The sequence below is a fragment of the Carcharodon carcharias genome, chromosome 6 (genome assembly GCF_017639515.1).
Source record: "Carcharodon carcharias isolate sCarCar2 chromosome 6, sCarCar2.pri, whole genome shotgun sequence".
NCBI classification, from domain to species: Eukaryota; Metazoa; Chordata; class Chondrichthyes; order Lamniformes; family Lamnidae; genus Carcharodon; species Carcharodon carcharias.
In genome coordinates, this window is record NC_054472.1 from 35,727,534 (window position 1) to 35,755,052 (window position 27,519).

Here is a 27,519-nt window from a genome sequence, read left to right on the forward strand (position 1 = left end):
GGACTACGTACATGCTAAACAGTGGCAAAAGAGCTAAGGGATCCCACAACCAATTAATCAGATCAAAGCTCTGCAGCCCTACCCCATCCAGTTGTGGATGGTGGTGGACAATTAAATGATAAGGGGAGGAGAAGGCTGCATGAATAACTCCATCTTGAATGATGGCAGAGCCCAGCAGATCTGTGCAGGAGACAAGGTTGAAGGGTATGCAATTATCTTCAGCCAGAAATGTCAAGTGTATGATCAATCTCGACTCTGCTCTTGAGGTGCCCAGCATCACAGATGCCAGTCTTCAATAAAATTTACTCACTCCACGTGATATCAGTAAAGGCTATGTAACCTAACAATGCCCAAGCTATAGTGATGAATGCATGTGTTCCTGAACTACACGTGCCTCTAGCCAAGCTATTCCATCATAGCAACTTGGCATCTACTCAACGATGTGAAAAATTGCCCAGGTATGATAAAAAACACGACAAAGCCAATCCAACCAATTCCTGCCCTATCAGCTTGTTGTCAATCATCAGCACTGAAGCAATCATTGACAGCGCTATCAAGCGGCACTTATCAATAATCTGCTCTGTTTGGATTCTCGGTTCCAGACCTCATTACAGCTGTCCAAACATCATGTCATATAAAAAATATGGACAAAAAAGCTGATTTCTAGAGGTAAGCTAAGAGTAAATGAGTATGGCATCAAGGAGCCCCAGTAAAATTTCTGTCAGTGACGATCAAGGGGAAAATTCTCCACTGGCTGGGATCATACCTAGCACAAAGTAAGATGGTTGTGGTTGTTGGAGGCCAATCATCTCAGCCCCAGGACATCACTGCAGGAGCTTCTCAGGGCAGTGACCTATGGCCAACCATCTTCAGCTGCTTCATCAATGACCTTCCTTTCATTGTGGGTCAGAAGTGGCAATGTTTGCTGATGAATGCACAATTCACAACTCCTTACAGAATGAAGTGACCCACGGCTGCATGCAGCAAGACCTGAACAATGTTCAGATTTAGACTGGTAAGTGGCAAGTAATATGCACACCACACAAATTCCATTGAATGATCATGTGCGAAAAGAGAGTCTAACCACCTCCTCTTGGCATTCAAGGAGATTACCATCTTTCATTCCCCCAGCATCAAAATCCTGGGGTTGCCACCACTTTCCCGAGGATAGTTAGGGATGGGCAATAAATGTCAACTTTGCCAATCTCCCCACATTCCTGTGAATAAATTTTAAAAAAGACTACCCCTTGCTCTATAAAAAGAATTCTAATGTTTAAAACTTTTATAGGAAAATTATATGGGAGAGGTTCCACCGATGACAAAGGACCAGTGCTGGCATGGCTGAACTGTATTGAAGCTCTTCAAAAACTAAAGGAGGTAATAAACTTTATCTTTAGTGCTAGATTTTTATCTCTGGAAGGCAAAGAACAGTTCAAAGATTTATGCTAACCTCAGTCTTTATTTGTCAATTGCTAAACTTACATTCCTGAAATTGGTGCAAAATTTAATGATGGGTCTTTGACATCGCAATTGCTGTGTGGGCACACCTTGGAATATGAACTTTGAACGGGCATTTCATTACATAAGAAGTGTAACTTCTGTCCCTTTGCCAATGTTGCGTTTTTGAGAGTTTGAGAGATTAAAATTGGTATTTTCATTGAATAAAGACTTGAACTATTTAAATATTTTACAGATAAAGGTGTGAGCATATATTCAGAGCTAACTAAGCCTTGAAACATTGTTGGTCAGGAACATTTTCTGAAATACAAAAACGATCCCCTCCAGTTCAGTTTTGGAATGTGTGTTCAACTACTAGATTCAGATTACGAACAATGCAACACTTTTTTTTTCTCCCCTTTCCCCAAACCCTTCAATTTTCCTTGCTTCTTTCTCGAATCCTGCTGGAATACGGTTTCATGGGACTTGCCTCGGGAGAAAGACTTGCATTCCAGCATTAGGGAACTAAGTTTAATCCTGCAGCAGCCAGTGTGCCTATGCTTTCAGTATGAAGCCCCTTGAGAGCAGCCATGAACTGGAACACTGGCCAGCTTTCATTTCTCCCAGCCCACGGATATTGAACTAATTGACAGCATCCCTAATGCTGTCCTGATGAGACAGAGAGGGCAACATAGACTGTAGCTGAAGCCTGGGAACTTTATAGTTTGTTTGAGGAATCCAGGGTTTACAATGAAGTAAATAAGATGAGGAAAGCTCCTGAAGAGGGTTCAGTCCGGGTATGCTTGGTGCTACAACTCTGAATACATAATGAATCTGATGAGGATAACCCTGAGGGATTCCACCACTTCAATGAAGCCATATGGGTTATCAGCTATGCTGAAGAGTTAAATGTCCCAATTACGTTTTAGCTTCTTAATGACAACAAAAATGATCCAAGTGATTTTTTAACTTGCACCTTTCTGCAGCAGTAGACGGCAGCTGGGTGAAAATGATACGGTTACTGTACACTATATTAGTGCTTCAGCACATTGTGTACTAGAGTCCAAAGTGCTGGCTAATTTATTTATTTATTCAGTTATTTATAATTATTTATTAAGTTATTGATATATGGATCAATAAATCTTGCTGACCAATAAATTTTACCTACTAAATGCAAGTATTAGTGAACTCAAAATACTGTGTTGTATTTAATTAAGCATGGTTGATCAGTCATGTTTGGTTATATGAAATGTTTGTTTCTTTCGATATGTGAATTTAATAATTTTTGCTTTCTTTCTGTACCACTGGGCCAGTAAATAACCAATCCTAACAAATTCTGTGACAATTTTTCTGGTGGTTCATATTTTTATATTCATTCATGGGATGTGGGTGTTGCTGACTAAGCCAGCATTTATTGCCCATCCATAAGAAGGTGGCAGTCAGCTGCTTTCTTGAGCTGCTGCAGTCCATTTACTATAGGTAAACCCACAATGCTGTTAGGGAGGATGTTCCAGGTTTTTGATCTAGTGGCGGTGAAGGAACAGCAATATGTTTCCAAGTCAGTATTGTGAGTGGCTTGGAGAGGAGCTTGCAGCTGGTGGTGTTCCCATCTATCTGCTTCCTCTTTGTCTCTCTATCTCTCCGCCCCCCCACACACACACCTTAAACCAGCTTATATTTCAACTCTTTCTTGGACTCGAACGCAAGTTCTGTCGAAGGGTCATGAGGACTCGAAACGTCAACTCTTTTCTTCTCCGCCGATGCTGCCAGACCTGCTGAGTTTTTCCAGGTAATTCTGTTTTTATTTTGGATTTTCAGCATCCGCAGTTTTTTTGTTTTTATCTGCTGCCCTTGTCCTTCTAGTGGTCATGGGTTTGGAAGGTGCTATTGAAGGAGGTTTGGTGAATTCCTGAAGTGCATCTTGTAGATGGTACACACTGCTGCTACTGTGAGTCGGTGTGGAGGGAGTGAATGTTTGTGGATGGGACAAGCAGGCTGCTCTATCCTGGATGGTGTCAAGCTTCTTGAATGTTGTGAGAGCTGCACTCATCCAGGCAACGGGAGAGTATTCCATCACACTCCTGACTTGTGCTTTGCAGATGGTGGACAGGATTTGGGGAGTTAGGGGTTGGGTTACTCGCCACAGGATTCCTAGCCTCTGACCTACTCTTGTAGCTACAGTATTTATATGGCTAGTCCAATTTAGTTTCTGGTCAATGGTAGTCTCCAGGATGTTGTTAGTGAGGGATTCATTGATGGTAATGCCATTAAATGTCAAGGTGCGATGGCTAGATTCTCTCTTGTTGGAAATGGTCAATGCCTGGCATTTGGGTGGCGCGAATGCTTTTTGCCACTTGTCAGCCCGAGCCTGGATATTGTCCAGGTCTTGTTGCATTTGGACATGGACTGCTTCAGTATCTGAGGAGTCGCAAAAGGTGCTGAACATTGTGCAATCATTAGCGAATATCCGTACTTCTGACCTTATGATAGAAAGGAAGTCATTGATGAAGAGGTTGGGCCTAGGACACTATCCTGAGGAACACCTGCAGCAATGTCCTGGAACTGAGATGATTAACCTCCAACAACCGCAACCATCTTCCTTCGTGCTAGGTATGACTCCAACAAGCAGAGAGTTTTCCATCTGATTTCAATTGACTCCAGTTTTGCTAGGACTCCTTGATGCCACACTCAGTCAAATGCTGCCTTGATGTCAAGGGCAGTCACTCTCACCTCACCTCTGGAATTCAGCTCTTTTGTCCATGTTTGAACTGTGGCTGTAACAAGGGCAGGAGTTGAGAGGCACTAGTGGAACCCAAACTGAGCGTCAATGAGCAGATTATTACTAAAAGTGCTGTTTAGCATTGTAGATGACACCTTCCATCACTTTACTGATAATTGAGAGTAGACTGATGGGGCGGTAATTGGCCCGGTTGGATTTGTCCTGCTGTTTCTGTACAGGACACACCTGGGCAATTTTCCATGTTGCCGGGTAGATTCCAGTGTTGTAGCTGTACTGGAACAGCTTGGTTAGGGGTGCAGCAAGTTCTGGAGCACAAGTCTTCTGTACTATTGCCGGAATATTGTCAGGACCCGTAGCCTTTGCAGTATCCAGAGCCTTCAGCCACTTTTTATATTACAGGAATTGAATTGGCTGAAGACTGGCACCTGTGATGCTGGGGTCCTCCTGTGGAGGCCGAGATGGATCATCCACTCGGCACTTCTGGCTGAAGATTGTTGCAAATAATTCAGCCTTATCTTTTGCACTGATGTGCTTGGCTCCCCATTTATTGAATGAAGATGGGGATATTTGTGGAGCCTTGTCCTCCAGTGAGTTGTTTAATTGTCGACCACCATTCACAAATGGATGCGGCATGGCTGCAGAGCTTAGATCTGATCTATTTGTTGTGGAATCGCTGAGCTCTTTCGCTTGCTGCTTCTGCAGTTTGGCAAGTAGACCTGTGTTGTAGCTTCACCAGGTTGATACTTCATTTTTAGGTATGCCTGGTGCTGCTCCTGACATGCCCTCCTGGACTCTTCATTGAACCAGGGTTGATCCCCTGGCTTGGTGGGAATGGCAGAATGGGGGATATGCCAGGCCATGAGGTTACAGGTTGTGGTTGAGTACAATTCTGCTGCTGCTGATGGTCCACAGTGCCTCATGGCTGCCCAGTCTTTAGTTGCTAGATCTGGTTGGAACCTATTCCACTTAGCACAGTGGTAGTGTCACACAATGTGATGGAGGGTATCCTCAATGTGAAGGCGCAACTTCGTCCCCACAAGGACTGTGCAGTAGTCACTCCTGCCGATACTGTCATGGATAGATGCATCTGCAGCAGGAAGGTTGTTGAGGATGAGGTTAACTTTATTTTTCCCTCTTGTTGGTTCCCTCACCATCTGCCTCAGACCCAGACAAGCAGCTATGTCCTTTAGGGCTCAGTCTGTAGCAATACTACTGAGCCACTCTTGGTGATGGACATTGAAGTCCCCCAACCAAAGTGCATTCTGTGCCCTTGCCACCCTCAGTGCTTCCTCCAAGTGGACTTCAACATTGAGTCATACTGATTTATCAGCTGAGGGAGGGCGGTACATGGTAATCAGCAGGAGGTTTCCTTGCCTATGTTTGACCTGATGCCATGAGACTTCACGGGGTCCAGAGTTGATATTGAGGACTCCAAGGGCAAATCCCTTCCAACTGTATACCACTGTGCCACCATGTCTCCTGCTGGTAGGATGGTGCTGATGGTGGGGGACATTTTCTGTAAGGTATAGCTAGTCTATGAGACAGCTCTCCCAATTTTAGCACTGGCCACCAGATGTTAAGTAAGGAGGACTTTGCTGGGTTGACAGGGTTGAATTTGCTGTTGTCGTTTCCGGTGCCTAAGATCATGCCGGGTCGTCCGTCCGGTTTCATTCCTTTTAGACTTTTTACTTGCTTGTTACAACTGAGTCGCTTGCTAGGCCATTTCAGAGAGCAGTTAAGAGTCAACCACATTACCTTGGGGCTGGAGTCACAAGTAGGCCAGACCAAGTGAGGATGGCAGATTTCCTTCCATTGGTGAACCAGATGGGTTTTTACGATAATCGACAATAGTTTCATGGTCATCATTAGACTTTAAATCCCAGATTTTTATTGAGTTCAAATTCCACCATCTGCTAGAGTAGGGGATTCAAGCCTGGGTCCCCAGACATTACCTGGGTCTCTGGATTTCTAGTCCATTGACAGTACCACTACACCATCAGGTTTGTCCTGGATTTCCATTCAACACATTTTGTTAGGAGCAATGCATAGCTTTAAGTTTAATTTATATTTTGTGTTTTAGTTTCATTTAGAGGTTTTTGTGAGCTGGGTGCCCAGGAGACTGAGGTCCTGTTTGTATACATGCTTTTTAAATGAGGTTTTACAACATATGAGGTGAAGAGAGATGTGCTACCAAGGGGTTAGTAGTTTGGTGAAGTTAAAAAGGAAAACTTTGAACAGAAAAAAACTGTGCTGTTGCATGGCGAAAGGTGTCCAGAGACGCACACACAAACAGGGAAACACAGAAGGACAGTTAGTGTGTGTACCAGCGAATCAGGCAGAAAGCCTAATCTCTCTAATAAGAAATCCTGCAAGCTTGCTGGGGAACTGAGTTTGTGAACTCATGGGGAGAATTTTTGGCTCAGCGAGCGGGGGTGAGGCCCACTCACCAAGGCGTAAAATGATGCAGGGTGACGTCGGGTGTACATCCTGACAGCACCACACGTCATTTAGATTTTCAGCTCGGCGGGAGCACAGCCAAGTCAGCTGCACACCGCTGAACTGTCAAAGGCCTGTTAAGGCCATTTATTAACTAATTAAGGCTATTGAGAAAGCTGCCTGTCCAACCTTAAGGTTGGCAGGCAGACGAAGAGCCCAGGCGGCCTTCGCATTTTTCATGGAACCTCATCCACGGGCGAGATGAGGTTTCATGAAAGGTTTATAAATTAAATACATTTTTTCATTGAAGTTCATTGACATGTCCCAGTTCATGTGACACCTGCGCGAAAGAGCACACTCCCAACTCAGGGAAGCCCCCCGACTGCACAGGGAGCACACAGAGCTTCCAGGCACACGATATGTTGGGTGGGCCTTAATTAGCCCACCCATGTAAAATGGCAGTGTGGACCCAATTGGCGGTGCCCGCCCCCACGCAACTGCCCCGATGGGGGGAATATTCTCTCCCATGTGTTTGCTCTGAGACCACACCTGGAATCCTGTGTGCAGTTTTGGTCTCCTTATCTGAGGAAGGATGTTCTTGCTATAGAGGGAGTGCAGCGAAGGTTTATTCCTGGGATGGCCAGACTGACATACGAGGTGAGATTGAGTCAGTTAGGATTATATTCGCTGGAGTTCAGAAGAATGAGGGGGGATCTCATAGAAACCCATAAAATTCTAACAGGACTAGACGGGGTAGATGCGGGAAGGATGTTCCCGATGGTGGGGAAGTCCAGAACCAGGGGTCACAGTCTGAGGATACGGAGTAGACCATTTAGGACTGAGATTAGGAGAAATTTCTTCACCCAGAGAGTGGTGAGCCTGTGGAATTCGCTACCACAGTAAATAGTTGAGGCCAAAACATTGTATGTTTTCAAGAAGGAGTTAGATATAGCTCTTGGGGTGAAAGGGATCAAAGGATATGGGGAGAAAGCGGGAGCAGGCTATTGAGTTGGATGATCAGCCATGATCATACTGAATGGCAGAGCAGGCTCGAAAGGCCAAATGGCCTACTCCTATCTTCTATTTTTTTATGTAAGTTGAAGTAATAGTGAGTTTAGATTGTAGTTTTTGGGTGTCTTAGGGAAAGATATCTGCTGAAGGAAAACATTTAGTGAATGTTCAGGAGTCCGCTGGAAGAAAACTATTTGAAACTGAGCTAACTCAAGCAAGAAACCTTGGTGCTGAGACATTCATAAATCTTCACTGGGTTTTTCTGTCTGTAAGTGTTGCTGGGAGAAAAGGAATAATGAGAGTCTGAATCATTTTCTGGTATCTGTATTGAAACCTTTCCAACCCTTTTGTCTAGTATAATATAGTTAATTTCTTTTTTGTTCAGTAGACGTTTTATTCTTTGTATAAACAGTGTACTGGCAGACTGTTCTGAATGTGTTCAGGAGTTGACCTCTAAAGTTTCTAAAAAAAGACAAAGTAAGGATGTCCCAAGCCAGGTTTTACTCTGGGATCTGACTTATCCAGTATCAGTTGGGATTATAACAATTTAAATTGTCAGATTTTGTAAATAAAATGAGTAAATTCTAATGTTCGAGAGCTGTGACCGTTTCCTTGTGGCCTTTTCTGTAGGATATCCCAGTTAATATCAAGTTCTGCTTTGAAGGAATGGAGGAGTCTGGATCAGATGGTCTCGATGACCTAGTGTATGCTCGCAAAGACACCTTTTTCAAGGGTGTCGATTTTGTCTGCATTTCCGATAATTACTGGGTTGGCAAGAAGAAACCCTGTATAACGTATGGTCTCCGAGGCAGCTGCTACTTCTGTGTGGAGGTACATCTTTTAGTTTCTTTTATTTTGCATTTTATATGGTCCTAGCGGCTTTCTTTCATTATTTAAATGTTTAAAGATGAATTGTATGCCGGTTAAATTCAGTGTTGCTTCATATACTTGCAATGTTTAAATGCCAGGTTCAATATGCAGTGGAGTCTTTGTTAAGTTTTAGAAACAGAAAATTCTGGAAATACTTAGCAGGTTCAGGTAGAATCTGTAGAGATAGAAACAATTAACATTTCAGATCAATGACCTTGCATCAGAACTGGAAGCTAGCAAGTTAACGGCTCCTAAGCAAGTACAGAGGCAGGAAGAAATAAGGTTATGGGAGGAAAGGACTAAAGGGTAGGGTGGAGGGCAGGATTGATTAAATGAAAAAAGTGATAATAGTGCAAGGCAAAAAGAAACTTGTGATGTAATAAGTAAAAAAACAAAAGTTGGGTCCAGAGAAGGTGTAAAAATGCATTATTTCAGATTTCCTGCATCTGGAGTATTTTGCCTCATGTTTTTTGATTCTGGATCAGTGTGGTGAAGGCTTAGTGGGAGATCTCTGCTGGATGTAACTGCTTTAGAACACCTTGTGCTTGAAGGACTGCATTGGAGCCTGATACACAATTGTGCTTCATTGTTGCAGTAACCCAACATTAGGGAATGGAAATATGCTGTGTAAATATGAAGTATCAAATGATAATTCATAGTTTCAATGTTCAGGTTGAATGCTCCGATAAGGATCTGCACTCTGGAGTCTTTGGTGGTACAATACATGAAGCGATGACAGACCTGATATATTTACTGGGTAAGAACTCATGAATTGCTGACGCCTGGATTAATATAAGTGGGCTGACAGGAATCAACCCAGTTTTATAATTTGAAATTAAAGGGGCCTGTCTATTCTAATGTTGAATAAAGAATTCATGACATGAGGGGAGAAAATGAAAAATGTATGGAATCCCGTCAACTGTGGGCCAAAGAGCTTATTTCCTAAAATACATTGGTCATTTAGAGACATATTCTCTTTATGTACCAGATCAGGTTTTTTAAAGTCCTTATTTATTCAGTTTTTACACACAGGTAGGATGTTGGCATCCTTTCATTGTGAGGAAGGGAACATTAGGGACACTGTTCCTTTAAGAAATTGGTATGATCAGCTTACATGCAAAACCTCATCCTGGGTTGTGTTTTCTTTTCCCCCTGACATTGGACACAGCACAGATCTGTTGCCAACAACAGGAAAGTTTGCAACACCATTTGTTGTTTTATTGCTTAATTTAAAAGTATTTACATAGAGTTTGCTGCACTTTTTAAAATTAAAATTTGTATGCTTCCATTTTCAGCACCAATCCATCACAGTCTGCTGAGCAAATGCAATAAAAGTGTGGTTGGTTATAAGTAACTAGTTCTCTGTAATGGTGTTTTCCGACAAAATTATACAACCTCTGAGTTGAGGCAAGGAACTTGTAAAAGCCCTCACAAGCTTGGCTCAGGTGGGGCCAAAGACATGGAACATTTCCCATTGTGCACTTTGTGCTGGTTTGCTGGCACCGCACCTGTTGGAGAGAATTAGGATTGAAGTGTGGGCTTTAATTCATAGCAGTGACCAATAATAACATATTTCAGTCACAAACGTGCATCCCACATTTACTGTGTGAATTACTTGGATCTAAAAAAAGTTTGTTTTTGGGTGTGAGACACACCAGGAATTTTCCATATTTAAAATTTTCAAGAAAAGAATATATTTTTATGGGAATATAGATTCTCTGTTGTGCTCAAAGGCCTAGTTACAGAGCAAGCCAGCTTTGTTATGAATTCCAAAGGATCTTCGGGCCCAGTTTTAGACCATTTGCTTACTTAACTTTGTTGTGCTAATTTGCATGCTATTTGATGCAGAGGTACCAGGACTTGTAGGCATGTCACGCCAACTGTCTAACCAAAATTCCAATTTGACTAGGCAAGTTGGTGGACAGAAAGGGAAAAATTCTCATTCCTGGTGTTGATGAATCAGTGGCACCACTCACGGAGGAGGAAAAGACATTGTATGATAAAATAGACTTTGATATGGAAGAATACTGTAAAGATGTAGGTGCCTGTAAGCTGCTGCATGACACTAAGGTACGTTTATATGTGATTAAACTTTGTGATCAGAGTTTTAATGTAGGTTTAAAACACTTTTTCTGGCAATCTTTCTGAATTACATACTTCTCCCCTTTTCAGTACACTTGATGTGAATTTGGAGAGCGGGAATCTGAAGGGAACTGAAACTGCAATCATTAAACAGTTGTACGTGTCTAAATTAGAATCATTAAAATTGTTTATACTGACCTGGATTTTTCAGTCAGTGGGAAATGAATGGCAGTCACTATGGCACTTATACTTTCCCATAGAATTTCTGTGAGCTTTTGCACTGGAACTTATTATTTCATCACAACGCCCTCTACAGGAAACCTAGAACCTTGTGAGAAGGGTTAGCAACTGAGTGTTTCCTTAACCAATCAGATTGAAGAACCCTTATTGAGGCACATAGAGTCTAAACAAGGAATTCAATGTAAAATCACGTACAGAAAGCAAATTACAGAGAAGGAAATGTTACAGACAGAGGAGAGAGGCAAACCAAACTCCTTTATTTTTCCTGCTATATGTCAGTAAGCAGAGGTGTTTTACTTTTTTGAAATAGGCTGTGGCATGTTTCCCCAAACCCTCTGTTTGTGAGGTCAATTTTTAAAGTGCCTCTCAGCAAACTCTCTTTAGGATTGAATCAAAAGCATAGTTTATTCACACATTCAAACCTGGGGAATGGTCGCAACTCATACACACACAAAAGCACACAATAAGAAGATAGGAAAGAGAAGTTTTTACAACTATGAATAACTTATTTAAAAGAAAAAGCACTACACATATGGATATCAGTTTATGTGATTGACAGAGCCCGGAATATCAGCGTCCAGTGAGGGTTCCTTCATAGAGGAGCTGCAGTTCAGGAGGGTTCAGCTAGATGAAGCAGAAGTTTGTAGAGTTCTTTTAGAGTTGATGGCGATGCAGTGAGATGAGGTTGGTATACAGAGACTTGGTGTGCTTGTCAATGATGGTAGGAATGTTCCAGAGGAAACAGGCTCTGAGGACTTAGACTTGATGCAGGCTGTTGGTCAACCTGGAGTCCTGCCTTAATGTTTGCAGGATGGAGTGTGAACAGCAGACTGATTTGCAACTCTAGAAATGTAATACTAAAGTTTTCCAAAGGCCTGAAGATTAGGTCATGTGATGTTGCCCATTAATGAGTCAGTTGCAGGCTAACCAGCAGCTTCTATGCGCCAATGATCAAAATCCATTGTTCACCTCAGGAGATAAATTGTGACTTTTACTGCCTCTGCAGGTATAACAAGTTTCAATGGCTCTCTTTGTTATAGTCCAGGCTGGGAAGGCAAGATGTTTGCTGATCACTGGTTTCATTTTGATTATACTATGATCTCACAATGAGAGGTGTGAGATTCCACAAGGATGAGGGCTGAGCTTTTGTCTTGTAAATTTCCAACAGCAGTTACAGAAACTGTAGCCAACTTGTGAATCATTTGACATTTGTCAGCCCTCTTTTGGTTCAACAAGGTCCACTTATTAAGGAAAAAGATAAGGTTTGATTTAAGCAGTTTATGATCCCTTTCATGTTTTTGGGACATGACAGAAAGAAAAATGGGATTAAGCGAGAGATAGATAAGAAACAAACGCAAGTAAGGATCAAGTTTATCTTAATTTTTTTATATAATACAATAATTAAAATCTTAAAGTAATGAAACTCCGCATTTGAAATAGTAAATTTTCAGTGTCAGAATAGTTCTTTGGCAGTAATTAAGTTTCAAAATTCCCTTACACTTCAATGGACAACTCTAACTTTTTCTGGTACGTTTAGTGGGTATATAGTGTTTAAGGACTACAACTTGACAATCTTCTCGACAAGATACCCATATAGCAAAACCTGTGGAGGAGAGTAACTGTGTCTTGGGGGGGGGGCACCAGAAGTTGCTGATTTATTCCTGAGTGATGGTGAGCACTGATAGCCTCACCATTACTCTTCCCAGTCCACTACTTTTTGACTCTTGCAATGTGGAGATCTGTGTACTTATCAATTAGTAGAGTGGAAGTGTTTAAGATGACATCAGCCCAGGTGATTCTCTTGGAGTAATAATATATTCTTAACTACAGGTACTTCTGAAAAAGTTTTAACATTCAGAAAGGTTGACTTTTTAAAAGTAAAAAAAACTATTTGCTGCATTTAAATTGATGCTGATATTGAGCTTAAAAATTGCTGTTACATGATATGTAATTCAGTAGAATTGTTTCCAAAGAGGTTAGCATGAACTCCTATCAGAACCACATTAGACAGTATTGAAAATGGTTTGAGGCTGGAGATTATTGTGACTACCGTCTTTGGATTTAAATCCACAAAACAAAATGCTCATTTTAAAGATGTTGAAAATTAATGCTGAATTGTAAAAGTTACAATACTGGTTGATTTCTGATATTGGGTTTTGTTGGAAGCATTAAGAAGGTTTTTTGAATCCTTTGGAATGAAATCAGATGTTGCAACTTGGCACCACATCAAGATATGCTGAAATCCAGAACAAACATGCCATTTAATCTTAAATATGTCTGATCTGTTGACATCAATGTCCATGAGGAGTATTTTACACTTGTTGAATATCTTGTATGCTTTGCTGCTCACTTCTGTCTGATTATTGTTTACAGCAACAAATTCTGATGCACAGATGGAGATACCCTTCTTTATCTTTACATGGAATCCAGGGGGCTTTTGCTGGTTCAGGATACAAAACAGTCATTCCTAGGAAAGTTATCGGGAAGTTTTCTATTCGGTTGGTGCCAAACATGGATCCAGAGGTAGTTCAGAAGCAGGTACGGAACTTTTACTGTGGAAACAAGAGCCATGTGTTTTAGTCCTCTCAGTCACCCTCCTTAGACCCTGTACACTTTGCAGAATCTCCCTTATTCACTTGTACATCCTGCTAAGACCCTGTGCGCTCTTACACTGGTAATTTAAACCCTTGATCTGCTTGAATATATTTGATCAAGTTACCCAGTGATGAATGCAAGAGTGTGTAATTTTAGCATTTCTATCAGCTTGATCTCAATGTAAAATTAACTGCTCGGTTATAGGTGTATTACTGGAATCTGGGTGACCTGAAGTGTGTTAGCAGTATGTCCTTTGACCTCAGGTACCCTGGTTCAAAACCAACCAAGACTGATTAGGAGGGGGTTTGATCCAATTTAAATGAGGTTGTGTAGCCTGTACTTATTTCCAGATAGAAATGCGAAATATAATTATGAATAGTCAGCATGGACTTCAAAAGGGAGAATCTGGCTTTACCAACCTTAATGAATCGTTTGAAGAGGTAGCAGAGAGAATAGACAATGGTCATGAAATTTATAGTAGATATAATTTATCTGGATTTTCAAAAGGCCTTTGATAAAGTGTCCCATAATAGACTAATGAATAACGTCAGAGAATGATGCGTCAGGGGGCTAAGTGGCAGAATGAATTGCTAGCTGGCTTCAAGGCAGAAGGACAGCAAGGACAGGTAATAAACCATCCTTTGCTGGAGAAATCACAAACAAGGGGACATAATCTTATAATTGAGGCAGGCCATTTTGGATGCAATCAAGAAGCAGGTCTTTACACACTGAGTAATGGTAATCTAGAACTATCTTCCCCAAACGGCTGCAGATGATGAATCAATTAAAATTTTCAAGACTAATGTCAATAGATTTTTATTAGGTAAGATATCAAGAGATATGAAATCAGCCATGATCTCATCAAATGGTGGAACAGACTGGAATGGATTAATGGCCTACTCCTGTCTCTGTGTTCCCATATGAAAAGCAGGCAAGTAAATGAAGTTCAAGCACAGTTCAGCCATGATCTACTTGAATAGAGCAACAAGGGAAGTAGTTGCTTGGGAACACCATCACCTCAGAGTTCCTCTCTCTCTAAGTCATTCACCATCCGCACTTGGACATATATGTGTCTTTCAGCATAGCTGGGTCAAAATTCTGGAACTCTCTCCACAACAGCACTGTGGCAGTATCTGTACCATGTGCACTACATGAACAGTGGCAGCAGTGTGCACCGTCTATACCAGGCTTGTCCAACCTTTTTCAAGTGGGGGACTACATTTCTATTTTTCTCACACTCGGTGGGGGAGGGGAGGGGGGGTGGCAATGACCAAATTTTGGAAAGATAAGGTTTGGCAAACATTAAACATGAATTTCAAGAAAAAGCTGATGTATGATGAGGAGCAAATTGCTGAGCAAAAAAACTCTCAACAATAAATTAGTAATTAAAAAATGAGTAATAAAGATGACCATTGGAGTGTGAAAGAGTGAGAGTGTGTGTGTCCAGCTCACTCTCAGACTCAGGTTGCTCACTCACTCATCCTCACCCACTGTGAGAGTGCCTGTTGGTATGTAGGGGTGAGGGTGAATTAAAACCCTGAGACTGGGAGTGGGCCACACACTCCACACGTGGACACACTCAGCCTTTCCCACACATGACCGTGCATGCAACCACCCATCCTCACACCCACACACTCACTCACTCACATACCCTCATGCCTGCTCACTTACTCAGTCACTCACCCATCCTCATGCCCCCACACATACACCGTCATGTCTGCGCACTCCATAAGACACAGGAGCAGAAGAAGGTCATTCGGCCCATCGAGCCTGCTCCGCCATTCAATGAGATCATGGCTGATCTAATAATCCTCAACTCCACTTGCCTGCCTTTTCCCCATAAACCTTGATTTCCTTACTAATTCCCTTATTCACTCACTCACCTACCCACCCATCCTCTCTCTCACTCACTCACTCCCCATTAACCTACCCTCACCCACCCATCCTTAGACCCACTCATTCACTCACCCTCACCCACCCTCACACTCGCTCACCCACCCACACATCCGCTCACCCACCCACACACTCACACCCACACACTCGCTCAGCCACCCTCACAGCCACACACCCACCCTCACACCCACACACTCGTTCACCTACCCGCACACCCACCCTCTCACCCGATATTGGATTGAGGATGAGCTGCGATGAGAACTGGAGTGAGGCTTGAGGCCTAGCAGCGCCCAAACGCGGGTGCCCACTGAAGGGAGGGCCGGGAGCTGGTGGAACGCAGCCGGGGAAATGCAGCCGCGGCTGGGCAAGAACACCAGCAGCTGGAGAAAGTGGCTGCAGCTGGGGAATGCAACTGCAGCTGGGCCAGAGCACCAGAAGCCTGGGAAAGTGACCACAGCCTGGCCAGAGCACCGGCAGCTATGGGAAAAGTGCCGCAGCCGGGCTAGAGCATCGGCAGCCATGGGAATGCATGGTGAATGTGCCCCAGAACCCCTTTACCTTCAAATACACACAGTTGCTGGTGTTTGTTGCTCCTCCAATCACAGCTGGCTTCTCTTCCATGTTTGATGCTGATGGGCTCAATAGTGGGCCTATAAGCAGGAAATGTGGGAGGAAAATGGGCTGTGATTGGAGGAACAGGTCCCTGAAGAAATCTTCAAACTCAATAATATGTCTTACCAGCGTTTTCAGCTATCGTGCTGGGGGCCACATGGAGGGGCTTTGCAGACCGCAATGCAGCTCGCAGGCCATGGGTTGGACAAGCCTGATCTATACAATGTACTGCAGCACTCACCAAGGCTCCTCCAACAGCACATTCCAAGCCCGTGACCTTCACCACCTAGAAGGACAAGGGCAGCAGATGCATGGGAACACCACCACCTGCAAGTTCCCCTCCAAACCACAGTGTCTTGATTTGGAAATACATCACCATTCCTTCACTGTCACTGGGTCAAAAACCTGAAACTCCCTCCCTAACAGCACTGTGGGTGTACCTACACTACATGGACTGCAGCTGTTCAAGAAGGTAGCTCACCACTGTCTTCTCAAAGACAATTAGGATGGGCAATAAAAATGCTGGCCCAGTCAACGACACCCATGTCCTGTGAAAGAATGAAGAAAAGGCAATTGGGGCTGGTTAATAAATGCTGACCTTGTCAGTGACGTTTGCATGTCATGGACAAATAAAAGAAAACAATGTCCTAATAAATCACATTACAGCCTATTAATTACTTTTGAGCTGTGTCATTGTTTCTTGTAGGCAAATGAGAAAACCAATTTATGCACAGATATGTTACGCAAACAATAGTGAGGTGAATGGCCTTTTCTTCTCTTAATAGCGTATTTTTTGAAATATCTTTTGGCAGAAGTGTTGTTACATTGGTCATATGCTTTCCTCTTTTTCCCCTTGTTAAACCTATGCTGACTGATAAAGTGGAACCGGATTAAAAATTATTTAGGACCAAAATTCAGAGCGATTGGATACTTTCTGTATAACATAAGAGATTGCAGATTTCCAGCTTTTTCTCCTCCTCCCATTTCCCGTCCCCCTTTTATTCATTTGATTTTTTTTTTATTTGTTATGTAGGTAGTGGATTACATCACAAAAATCTTTGCTGAACATGGGAGTCCCAACACATTGAAGGTATACATGAGTTTTAGTTCAAAGGCCTGGCTAGCAGACTATAACCATCCTCATTACAGAGCTGGCAGGAATGCAATGAAAACAGGTTGGTGAAGGAATCTGACTTGAATACTCATTCTGCATGCTGTAAAGCAACCTTAACATGCTAATACCTGCACAAGCATCCATATCCTATTGTTAAAGTTGTACTAAATGTTCTTTTTCCTGGTATAGTGGGAGGAGCAGATCTAATAATTTGGGCAATTAGCATCTGAAAGATGCAGTTTCAGGTTACGGTGTTAGTGCTTTTACATGAATACTTTCTTTGTGAGCCTGTGTGCATTGTAATTGCATTGAATTACTGAAGTTGATAACCAAGTATTGCCTGCAAATAATTTTAAAAACAGCTTTAAGTTTTGCTAATCTGTGCTCCATCTGTATGGATTGTTATCTTTACCATTTGTAATGTGAATGGAACGGGTTACAAAACAATTCTGCATGCATTGGATCATCGTACTAACAGAAATGACTTGAAAGGAAACGAGTGTATTTTCTTATTCCTCATTAGCTCCAAAGTTTAAACGAATCTTTGGTGTGATTATCCCCAATTTTGCTGCCAGATACCAGCTCCACAACTCAACTTCACTAATATCCCAGAAAAAAATTAACCGAAGAAATGCTACAAAACAACATGAAACTTGTGACAGTGTGGCTGACTTATTGTGATTAGCTGCGTAACTGCAAAACTTCATATTCTAAAAAAACATGAAATGCTCCAAGCCATGAGTTTAATGAGCGTCCCCTTAAATGTATCTGTGCTCTTTGCCTCATTATCTCTTGTCAAAGCGCATTGCACATTCTTATCACTCTTTAGATAAAGAAATTTCTCCTGCATTTTCTTTTGAATTTGTTAATGATTATCTTATCTTTAGAGACTCTTGTTTTGACTGCCTCGATAAGTGGAAACATTTTCTCCACATCTACCCAATTAAACTTTTACAAGCACTTTCATTATTAAAAAGCCCCAGCCTGTTCAGTTTTTCATAATGCTTATAACCTCTTATTCTGGTAACATTCTGGTGAATCTTTTTGGATCTTCTCCAATGCCTCTATACCCCTCTATAATATAAACATCAGAACTCTGCATAGTACTCCAAAGTGTGGCCTGACCCAAAGTTTTTTTTACAAGTTTAACACACCTTCCCTACTTTTCCATCTGTTTCTCTGGAAATGAACTCCAATACTTGGTTTTGTTGTTGTGTTTTTTTTTTAGTTTTATTAAGCTGCACCATTACTTTTAGTGATTTGTGAGTCTGTGCCCCCGGATCACTTTTTTTCTCTATTCTATTTAGTCTCTTTTCCCAGGTGTATGTGACTTATTTTTCCTATCAAAATGCATCATCGCACACTTACATTAATTTTCTTTAGACAATTAAACATCCATTCTTTAATTTTATTGATGCATACCTGTATTTTGTCATATTCATCCTTTGTATTAATTATCACTCCCCACCCACTCACCCTGCCCCACCCCAGGCAATTTGGTGTTGTCTACAAAATTAGAAATCGTACTTCTGATTCCCAAATCCAAATCATTTTAAGTTGTGAACAACAGTGGTCCCAGCACCAATCGCTATGGAACATCACTTCCCACCTTTTGCCAGTCCGTGTAGCTAACCTTGACCCTGACCCTGTTTTCTGTTTTGTAACCAGTTTGCTAACCATTCTGCTATGTGTCCTGACTCCCAAGTTATGACTTTAGTCATGAATCTAGTATGTTGTACCTTCTGAAAATTCAAATATATTACTTTGACTACATTATCCTTGTCTTTTGCTCCAAACAATTCAATGAGGTTGGTAAGAATGACCTTTTGTTTTGAACTCCATTCTGACTACTCTATTATATTTTCAGTTTCTCAGTGATTTTTCTATTTTTTTATCGTCCTAGTGGCATTAAGATAACTGGTCTATAGTTTTCTGGACTTGCCCTGTCTCCCTTTTTAAGTAACAGTTGCCTACCAATCATCTGGCACTTTTCTCTTTCCTAATGAATTATGTATGCATAATGGTGCCTCAGCCACCATTTCCCTAACATTTTTTAATAAGTGTGGATGAAATCTATTGGACCAGAGTTTTATCTTTTCGAATACCAAGAGCAAAATACTGTGGATGCTGAAAAACTGAAATACAAGCAGGACAAAAACTGAAAATATTCAGCAAGTCTGACAGCATCGGTGGATAGAGAAAGAGGTAACATTTCTAGATGTCGACCTTTCATCAGAACTAAGAAAAGCTAGAAATGTGATAGGTTTTAAGGAATGTCTGGGGGAGCAGGGAGCGGTGGGGAAGGTGGAAAAGAGTCAGGGAAGCCAGAAAACTAGACACGACTGGCATAGTCGCGAGAGGAAATTTACCATGGGTGAGCCAGTATACGTGAAAAACTTCAGGGAAGGACCAAAGTGGTTACCAGGTGAAATAAGTGCAGTGACTGGATCTGTATCTCACCACGTGGAAGTAGAAGGCCAAACCATCCGTAAACATGTGGACTATTTAAGGAAGTGAGACACAAATCACCAAGATTTGGTTCCACCAGTGATCATGACCGGGTCTGCATTTCCTGTTGAAAGCACTCAACCCAGGACTGACATGTCTGATGTTCCTGTAAGAGTTGAGGATACAGAACTGCAAGTGCCCAACGAAGCACCTGATGTTCAGGCAACTCTGGAAAAGGAGGCACCTGACAAAGAACCTGAAGTTGTGGAGCTGCGATGTTCCACACTTACCAGGAAACCACCTGAAAGACTGAACTTGTAAATTCCTTACCCAGTGTAATTATTATGTTATCTTGAAAAATATGTACTTGTAAATATAATATGTATAGCCGAGTTAAAGTAGGAATAATGTCGTAATTATGGTTTTATTTAGTGTATAAAGTACCTTTTAAAAATGATACTTGTTAGGAAAGATCATATGATCTGTAGTAGCCAATAGGAGAGTAGCACAGGCTACCTCAGCCATCAGTGTAGAATAGGGTTGGGGCTGAATTTTCCCCCCGTTGGAGGGGTTGTGCGGGGGCGGGCAGGAGCGAGCGCGAACCCAATTGGCGCCCCTGATCGGGTGCGCGCCGCCTTTTTACATGGGTGGGCCAGTTAAGGCCTGCCCAGCATTACGCTGTCTTGGATGCGCTGAGCAGGCGTGGCGGTGGGGGGGCTGGTGGGGAGGATTCCCCGAGGCAGGAGTGCATGCACATGAAAGAGCACAGAAATCTCTGAGACGCAGAGGTGCCTCAGGGAGATTTGTTTAAGTTTAAAATTTCTAAATAAAGTATTTGAAAACTTTTAAAACATGCCCCCTCATGTGACACATATGTCCCAGCTCATGTGACACTATCAATGATTTTTTAAAAAAAAATTTTTATTGAATTTTTAAACAGTTCATGAAACCTCATCCCGCCTGAGGATGAGGTTCCATGAAAAATGCAAAGGCCGCCTGGGCTCTTCGCCAGCCCACCAACCTTAATTGTTTAAATTAATTTTTAACAGGCCTTAATAGGCCTTTGGCAGTTCAGCAGGCGCGCAGGCGACTCAGCTACGCACCCACAGAATTGATAATCTAAATGATGCGTGGTGACGTCAGGATGCCTGCCCGCGTCATTTTATGCGTTAGCAAGCGGGCCCCATCCCCGCTCGCTGACCGGAGAATTCAGCCCTTGGAATTAAACACACGCGTGTAGTTGCTGCTGAGTATTTTGTAAATAAACTTAATGTTACCACTTAAGTGTCTGCAGATCAACTCTATTACTAACAGTAAAACCTGGCTGCCCTACAACAAAGAGGAAGCTAGCTAGAAATATAAAAATGGATAGCAAGAGTCTCTACAGGTATTTAAAAAGGAAAAGAATAGGTAAGGTGAGTGTTGAGCCTCTAGAGAGTGAGAATGGGGAGTTAATAGATTATAAGGAAGTGACGGATGAAATGAACAAATGTTTTGCCTCTGCATTCACTATAGAGGATACAAAAACATTTTGGTAATAGCTGTAAACCAGGAGATGGAGGGGAGAGAGAAACTTTGGTGAAAGTACAATGACTAGGAAAGCGATATTGAGCAAACAGATGGAGTTGCAGGCTGCCAAGTCTCCAGGTCCTGATGGATGTCATCCTAGGGTCCTAAAAGAGGTGGCTAATGAGGTGGTAGATGTGTTGGTATAAGGCCCTGCTGGGGTTCTTTTTCAATTGCCTATCTGAGCTGACCTGCATCTCCACCCACACACTGATAGCACTTGTACGCAGCACGCATGCCCGTCCAACGTGAGGCTTCCCTCACTTTTGATTTCAGAAGCATGGTCATTGTGTAAGGTTTGTTTTCAGGGCCTCCATCCTTTCCCTTCCCCCAGTCACCTATGTCCTTTCCCCCATCACTGTTAACCCCACTGGCATCACCTTCCAATCCCCACAGTCATCTACCAACCAGAACGTTTTTTCTTTCCAGGATATCAAGGTGAACGTGCACATTCCCTAACTTCCCGATAATCCCACCCCCATCCACATTGATCTCCACAACCTATTCCTTCCACCACCAGGTTCTGTGTCTGCCTCCGAGTCCCCACCAACCACCCTTGCCGTCCCTTCTACCACTATCATTGCACCCAACGGCTCACTCTGCCCTCTCTCATACTCACCATTCCCTCCAACCACGCCCACCCTCAGTTTGCTCACCAGGAGGCAGTCATTGATTCCACAGACCCTTTCTCTGCACATTCACCTGGATGTCCCCCTCCCCTTACTCCCTCCTTCCACCCCCTGGACTCCTTGCCCCTTTAAACTCCTTCTCCACTTCGAGCTCCTTCCCTTACACCTTCCACCCCCCCACTTACACCTATCTCCCCAGTTTCTGCATTTTCCCCCATCACATCCTTCTTCCTACCCCTTCCAGCCTCACCAACACCCCCCCCCCCCGATCCCTTCGTTCCCCCCTTCCCAACCTCACCCTCCCACTCCAGGTACATCTTCCTCTCCCAGTCAAACCTAGGCTTTCCCGTCCCACCCCACCACCCCAGTATACCATCCTCTTCCGCTCTCAGCTGGATCTTCTCTCCACCCCCTCGACAATCATCCATAGCTGCCTATGGCCAAGATCCTGATGTCCCATAACAGACCCAAGACATCAACGGAGGCCTCCCACCTTCCGTGAGCTGCTTCGCAGTGGAGCCATGTCCATGATAATCCACCCAGCATGCAATGCGTACGTTCCTCCAGGGTCTATTGGCTGTAGGACTCCAGTATCCTCTGCTCCTCGGATGTCCGCAATGTGAGCAAGGGCCTAACATTAAGTCCTGACCTCTGCACATCACACTTGTCAAGGTGTATTCTGGGCCACTGTGTTTTCCTGCCGACGTAATTGGTAAATTTGACATGGGGAGGTAATTCTGGCGAGCAGGAATTATAATTATATGCAGATGTATTAAAATGATGTTACTGTTGTGCGGCAGCAGGAAACACAGCCCGCCATTGACAGGTGAAGTAGACAATTGCAAACTGGTTTCATGACATCATGAAATCTATTTTGGCCTTCTTGCCGTGTTGTTCTCTCATACCCGCCATGACGCCCGACGCCAATGGTGATGTAAAATTCCAGCCATTGTATTCTGTACAATAAATACATAGAATAGAAAGCCTGTGAATTACTTCTAACTTTTTGTAGTAATGCACAGTCCTGCTGTGCACCGAGATTCCAGCAGCCAAGAGCAGTACCATCTGCACCGGAAAGCACGAGGGAATCTTGATCTAAAGGAAGCTTCATTCCTCCCAATATGTTTTCCTTATTCTTTCATGAGATATGGGTAAGGCTAGCATTTGTTGCCCATCCCTAATTGCCCTAGCTTGGCCATTTTAGAGGGCAGTTAGGAGTCAACCACATAAAAGACAATCAATGATAGTTTCGTGGTCACCATTATCGAGACTATATTCTAAATTTACTATAACGAAAACAGAAAATGCTAGAAAAACTCATTGGGTCTGACAGCATCTGTGGAGAGAGAAACAAAGTTAACATTTTAAGTCCATATGACTCTTCTTCAGATGCTGCCAGACCTGCTGAGTTTTTCCAGCATTTTCTGTTTTTATTTCAGATTTCCAACATCCTCAGCATTTTGCTTTCATTCCAGATTTATTAACTGAATTCAAATTCCGCCTGCTGCCATGGTGAAATTCGAACCCATATCACACAGAGCATTAGCCTAGGGCTCTGGATTACCCATCCAAGCAACACCTATGCCACCATCTCCCCACGCACAGGTGGAATCCAATTGTTCAAGATCCCGTGTTAATCTGCCAGTTCTCGCCAACACACAATAGCACAATTGCATCTTTTAAAATTGAGACTGTTTTGCCTCCACCCAACCTAGGTTAGCCCAATAAATGGTGTAATGATATCACATGCCTCTTGTTCATATTTTTCCCTTTATAGTCTGCTAACTTCAGTAACATTTTTTTTGAACACCTAAGAAAACTGCACCTACAACAAAACGAGTGTAATTGGATTGAAAATTGATCTTTCAAGCGGGGGCCTTGCAGATTCATTCCCGTCTGCCTACAAAAATCCCGCTGTACCATCTGAACGCTGCACCTATGCTCCTAGTGGGTGATGCTCTGCACCTGGAGGGGAAAGTACAAAATACATCCTACAGTATTTGCTGAAGACATGTCACTGCAAAATACAACTGAAGTTAGAAAAAGGTAGCAAATTAAACAAGTGCTGTAGGTTCTGATGAAAGGTCATGGACCTGAAATGTCAACTTTTTCTCTCTCCACATATGCTGCCATAACCTGCTCAGTGTTTGCAGCATTTCCTGTTTTTTTATTTTGGATTTCCACTATCTGCAGTATTCTACTTTTCAATTGCTGTAGGGTAATTGTGCGACAGTGGGCTTTTTATTTGCCATGATGGAGAAGGCTTCTAGGTGGATAATGGGAACTAACAGATGATTAGGAATGTAACATTTTTATATTATAGCAACACAGAAATTGAGGGAGAGGACAAAACAAATATGTTGAATTTGCCTTTTTTTAGGCTTGAAGTTGGAGGTGTAGATCTGAGCAATGAAGCAACATCTCATGCAAAGCTTTATTCTAGTCAAATTTCAAATAGATGATTGGAGCATGACTAATGGATGCTGTAGTTTGTATATATCACATTGTATCTTTAGTCTGGTTTTCAATGTAAAATGTATAAACTTTTCTTGTTTAGTATTTGGAGTTGAGCCAGATATGACCAGAGAAGGTGCAACAATTCCAGTTACCTTGACATTCCAGGAAGCTACAGGAAAAAGTGTTATGTTACTGCCGATTGGAGCTGCAGATGATGGCGCTCATTCACAGAATGAGAAAATCAACCGGTAAGAGACAATATTCTGGTTAGACATTGTCCTCATGAGTCTGTTGGTCAATTAGTCCTGATAATGTGAATCTATATAATTAAATTCCTGTGAAATAATTTTAAGTCCTACCTGCTCACAGTTTTCTTCCTAAAAGCACTCTCGTGTTGGATTGTGGTCCATGGGTTGTTACTACCCTCTTTTGGGAGGAGAGAACAGGAGGAAGCCTAACCCTGCCTTTACATAATGTTCCCATAGGCCTGCAGGATAAGTAGGAATCTTAGATAGGGTTTTGTATTCTTTTCTCTTAACACCCACACTCTGCTGCCTCCCCACCCTGGCCACAACAGCCCAGGACACTGAGGCAAATCACAGAGTTTGCATTGTTGCCCCATTAGTCCATTATCCTTTTAGTTATGCACATGTACACCATTCCCTTAATGTTTTTAATTCCCTCTCGCCTCTCCTGACAATCCATCTACCATCACTGGGGGCATATAGACAGTTGCCCTCTTTTGAGGGATCAATTCACATTTTGCAGTTCACTGTATTGAGTGCACCCGTGACACCTCTGCTGTACTCTGCAGACAGTCAAAATACTTAGTTAGAAGAGCTAAGTGAGTCCATATGGATATCAGGCTGAAATCTCTGTCCTCAAAATGAGAATCCTGTGCTTTAAGCTGAAGCTGGGAATATATCTGTATAATAAAAGTATAACATAGAAATTACAGCACACAAACAGGCCATTCAGCCCAACTGGTTAGTGCTGGTGTTTATGCTCCTGAGCTTCCACCCATCCTTCATCATCAAAACCTGTCAGCATGCCCTTCCAATCCTTCCCCCATGTACTCACCTAGCTTCACCTTATAAATACAACAATGTAACCAAGCACAAACCATCAAAATGCAGCTTGATAAAATAACTATTGGCGTGTATTTGCATCTTATTCTATTTTTAAATGTGCCCGTTCAGATTTTTTAACCTGTTCCAGCACTTCCACTGATATTTGGCGTAATACTCTGACAGTGATACAACAAGCATTTAGATTTATGTAGCAACATTTAATGTGTAAAAATGTCACAGCATTTGACTAAGCAGCAATCAAAAAATGAGCACTGAGCCAAATTAGGGGTGACCAAAAGTTTGGTCAAAGAGGTTGGTTTTAAGGAAGAAGAGGGTTTTAAAGAGAGAATTGGAGCATTGGGGGCTAGGCGCAGAAGGCACTGCTGCCAATGATGAGACACAGACAGGCAGAATCCATAAGAGGAACACAGCGTTTGAGGGGTGGTTTTCAAGCTGGAGAATATGACTAGGGATAGGGAGGAATGATGCCATGATGGAGACTTCAATTCATAGATTTTTTTTAACTTATTGTTGTTTCTCCAACAGGACCAACTATATTCAGGGAATCAAGGTGCTTGGTGCCTACTTCCATGAAATATCTTCTTTGAAGTGAAAAATTGCACTGGAATGATAAAATTGCTGAAGTGATTTCTAAAACTGTACATCCTACTGAATTCCTTTAATTATCCAGTAATAATATCTTCATACAGTATGTAATGTCTTTTGAAGTAGATACAGTATTGTGAAATCAAGGTGTAAATATTAGAGATCCTGGCTTGTTCTCTTTATTGCTTAACTGTAATTTTGAATGTCCTGAATAATCACTCATCTTGCTCAAGTATTATGAATTATTATACCAGTTACATTTGGTTTCAATTTTGTAAATGGTGTGGTAAAATGGCTGCAATTAAAAGCTGAAACCTCCAAATATGGAATTTCGGTTTGAAATTAAAAGGAATGCAAGTTTTTGATCCATTAGATATAAATTTCTCAGCCTTTTATTAAAATACCTCAATTCCAATGTTCCTAGTCCATACAGCTTTGCTGATATAGTCCAGTACTAAGCTTACAAGAACAACCAGTGGGTAATGACCAGCTGAATTTTATTTCACACCTGCCCCACTTCCTATGTGCAATACTTTGCATTTGTTTGCATTAGCCCACTCATTTTATTTGATCATATTCTGTAATTTCGGGACTACTTCCTTTAATAACTTTGTCCCATCTCAATATGGTATCAATTGCAAATCTAACCAATTTTGCATTGAGTTTCTAATTCCAAATTGTTAATGTGAATTAGAAATAGTTGTGGTTCCAACACACGGGTACTGGGCCCAACCCAGTCTTAAGATGTGCACCAGAGGAAGGATATTGAGGACATAGAGAGATACTCTTGCAGATCCACAAGGATGGTGCCTGGTATGAATCATAGAAATTTGTGGCATAGAAGAAGACCATTCAGCCTATCATTTCTGTGCTGGCTGAGAAAGAGCAATACAGCCTACTCCCAGTTTCCAGCTTTTGGTTTGTAGCCCTGTAGGGTTCAGCACTTGAAGTGTCTTCCAAGTACTTTTAAATGTGGCGAGAGTTGCTGCCTACACCATTGTTTTAAACAGTGAGCTCTTGTCCCCAACCACCCTTTGGGAGAAAAGAAGTTCGCAACTCTCTAATCCTTTTACCAATCACTTTAAATTTATGCAAAATGATTATTAACATCTCTGCTAAGGAAATAGGCCCTTCCTATCCACTCTGTGTAAGCCCCTCATAATATATTACATCTAAATTACACCTCTTTTCCAAAGAAAATAAGCCTCGCCTGTCCAAATTTTTCTCAAAGTTAAAATTCTCCATTCCTGGGAGCATTCTTGTACATCTCCTCTCTACCCTCTCTCGTGCAATCACATCCTTCCTGTAATATGGTGACCAGAACTGAATGCATTACTGTAGCTGCAACCTAACAAGTGTTTTATACATTTCTAGCATAACCTCCCTGTTCATATATTCCATATCTTGATTAATAAAGAAAATTATACCTTCTTAAGCAAGCTCTCCTATCTGTCTTGCTACTTTCAGGAATCTGTGGACATGCATTCCAATGTGGCTCTGTTCCTCTACAGATCTCAGTATCATATCTCAGTATCCCATCATTTCTGTATTTCTTTGCCTTGTTTGCCTTCCCCGAGTGCATTGCTTTGCACTTCTCCAGATCAAATTCAATTTGCTACTTTTCTGCCTTCCCGACTGGCCCATTTCTACTTTCCTGCTACAGCTTTCTTTTCAATATTAGGCGGCGATGGTATTGTGGTAATATCACTGGGC

At 42.2% G+C, this 27,519-nt stretch overlaps 1 protein-coding gene across 1 annotated transcript in view; it reads left to right on the forward strand.

Moving 5' to 3' along the window:
• The window catches only part of LOC121279076 (cytosolic non-specific dipeptidase-like), a 66,941-nt gene extending 41,055 nt beyond the window's left edge, over positions 1-25,886 (forward strand). Inside the window, exons 4-11 of the mRNA XM_041189965.1 lie at positions 1,289-1,377; positions 8,255-8,455; positions 9,167-9,251; positions 10,404-10,564; positions 13,190-13,354; positions 16,950-17,091; positions 24,231-24,378; positions 25,747-25,886. Coding sequence (XP_041045899.1) covers positions 1,289-1,377; positions 8,255-8,455; positions 9,167-9,251; positions 10,404-10,564; positions 13,190-13,354; positions 16,950-17,091; positions 24,231-24,378; positions 25,747-25,813 — 1,058 coding nt within the window. The 3' untranslated portion in view covers positions 25,814-25,886. The remainder of the gene's footprint in view (positions 1-1,288; positions 1,378-8,254; positions 8,456-9,166; positions 9,252-10,403; positions 10,565-13,189; positions 13,355-16,949; positions 17,092-24,230; positions 24,379-25,746) is intronic.
• The last annotated feature ends 1,633 nt before the right edge of the window (positions 25,887-27,519 follow it).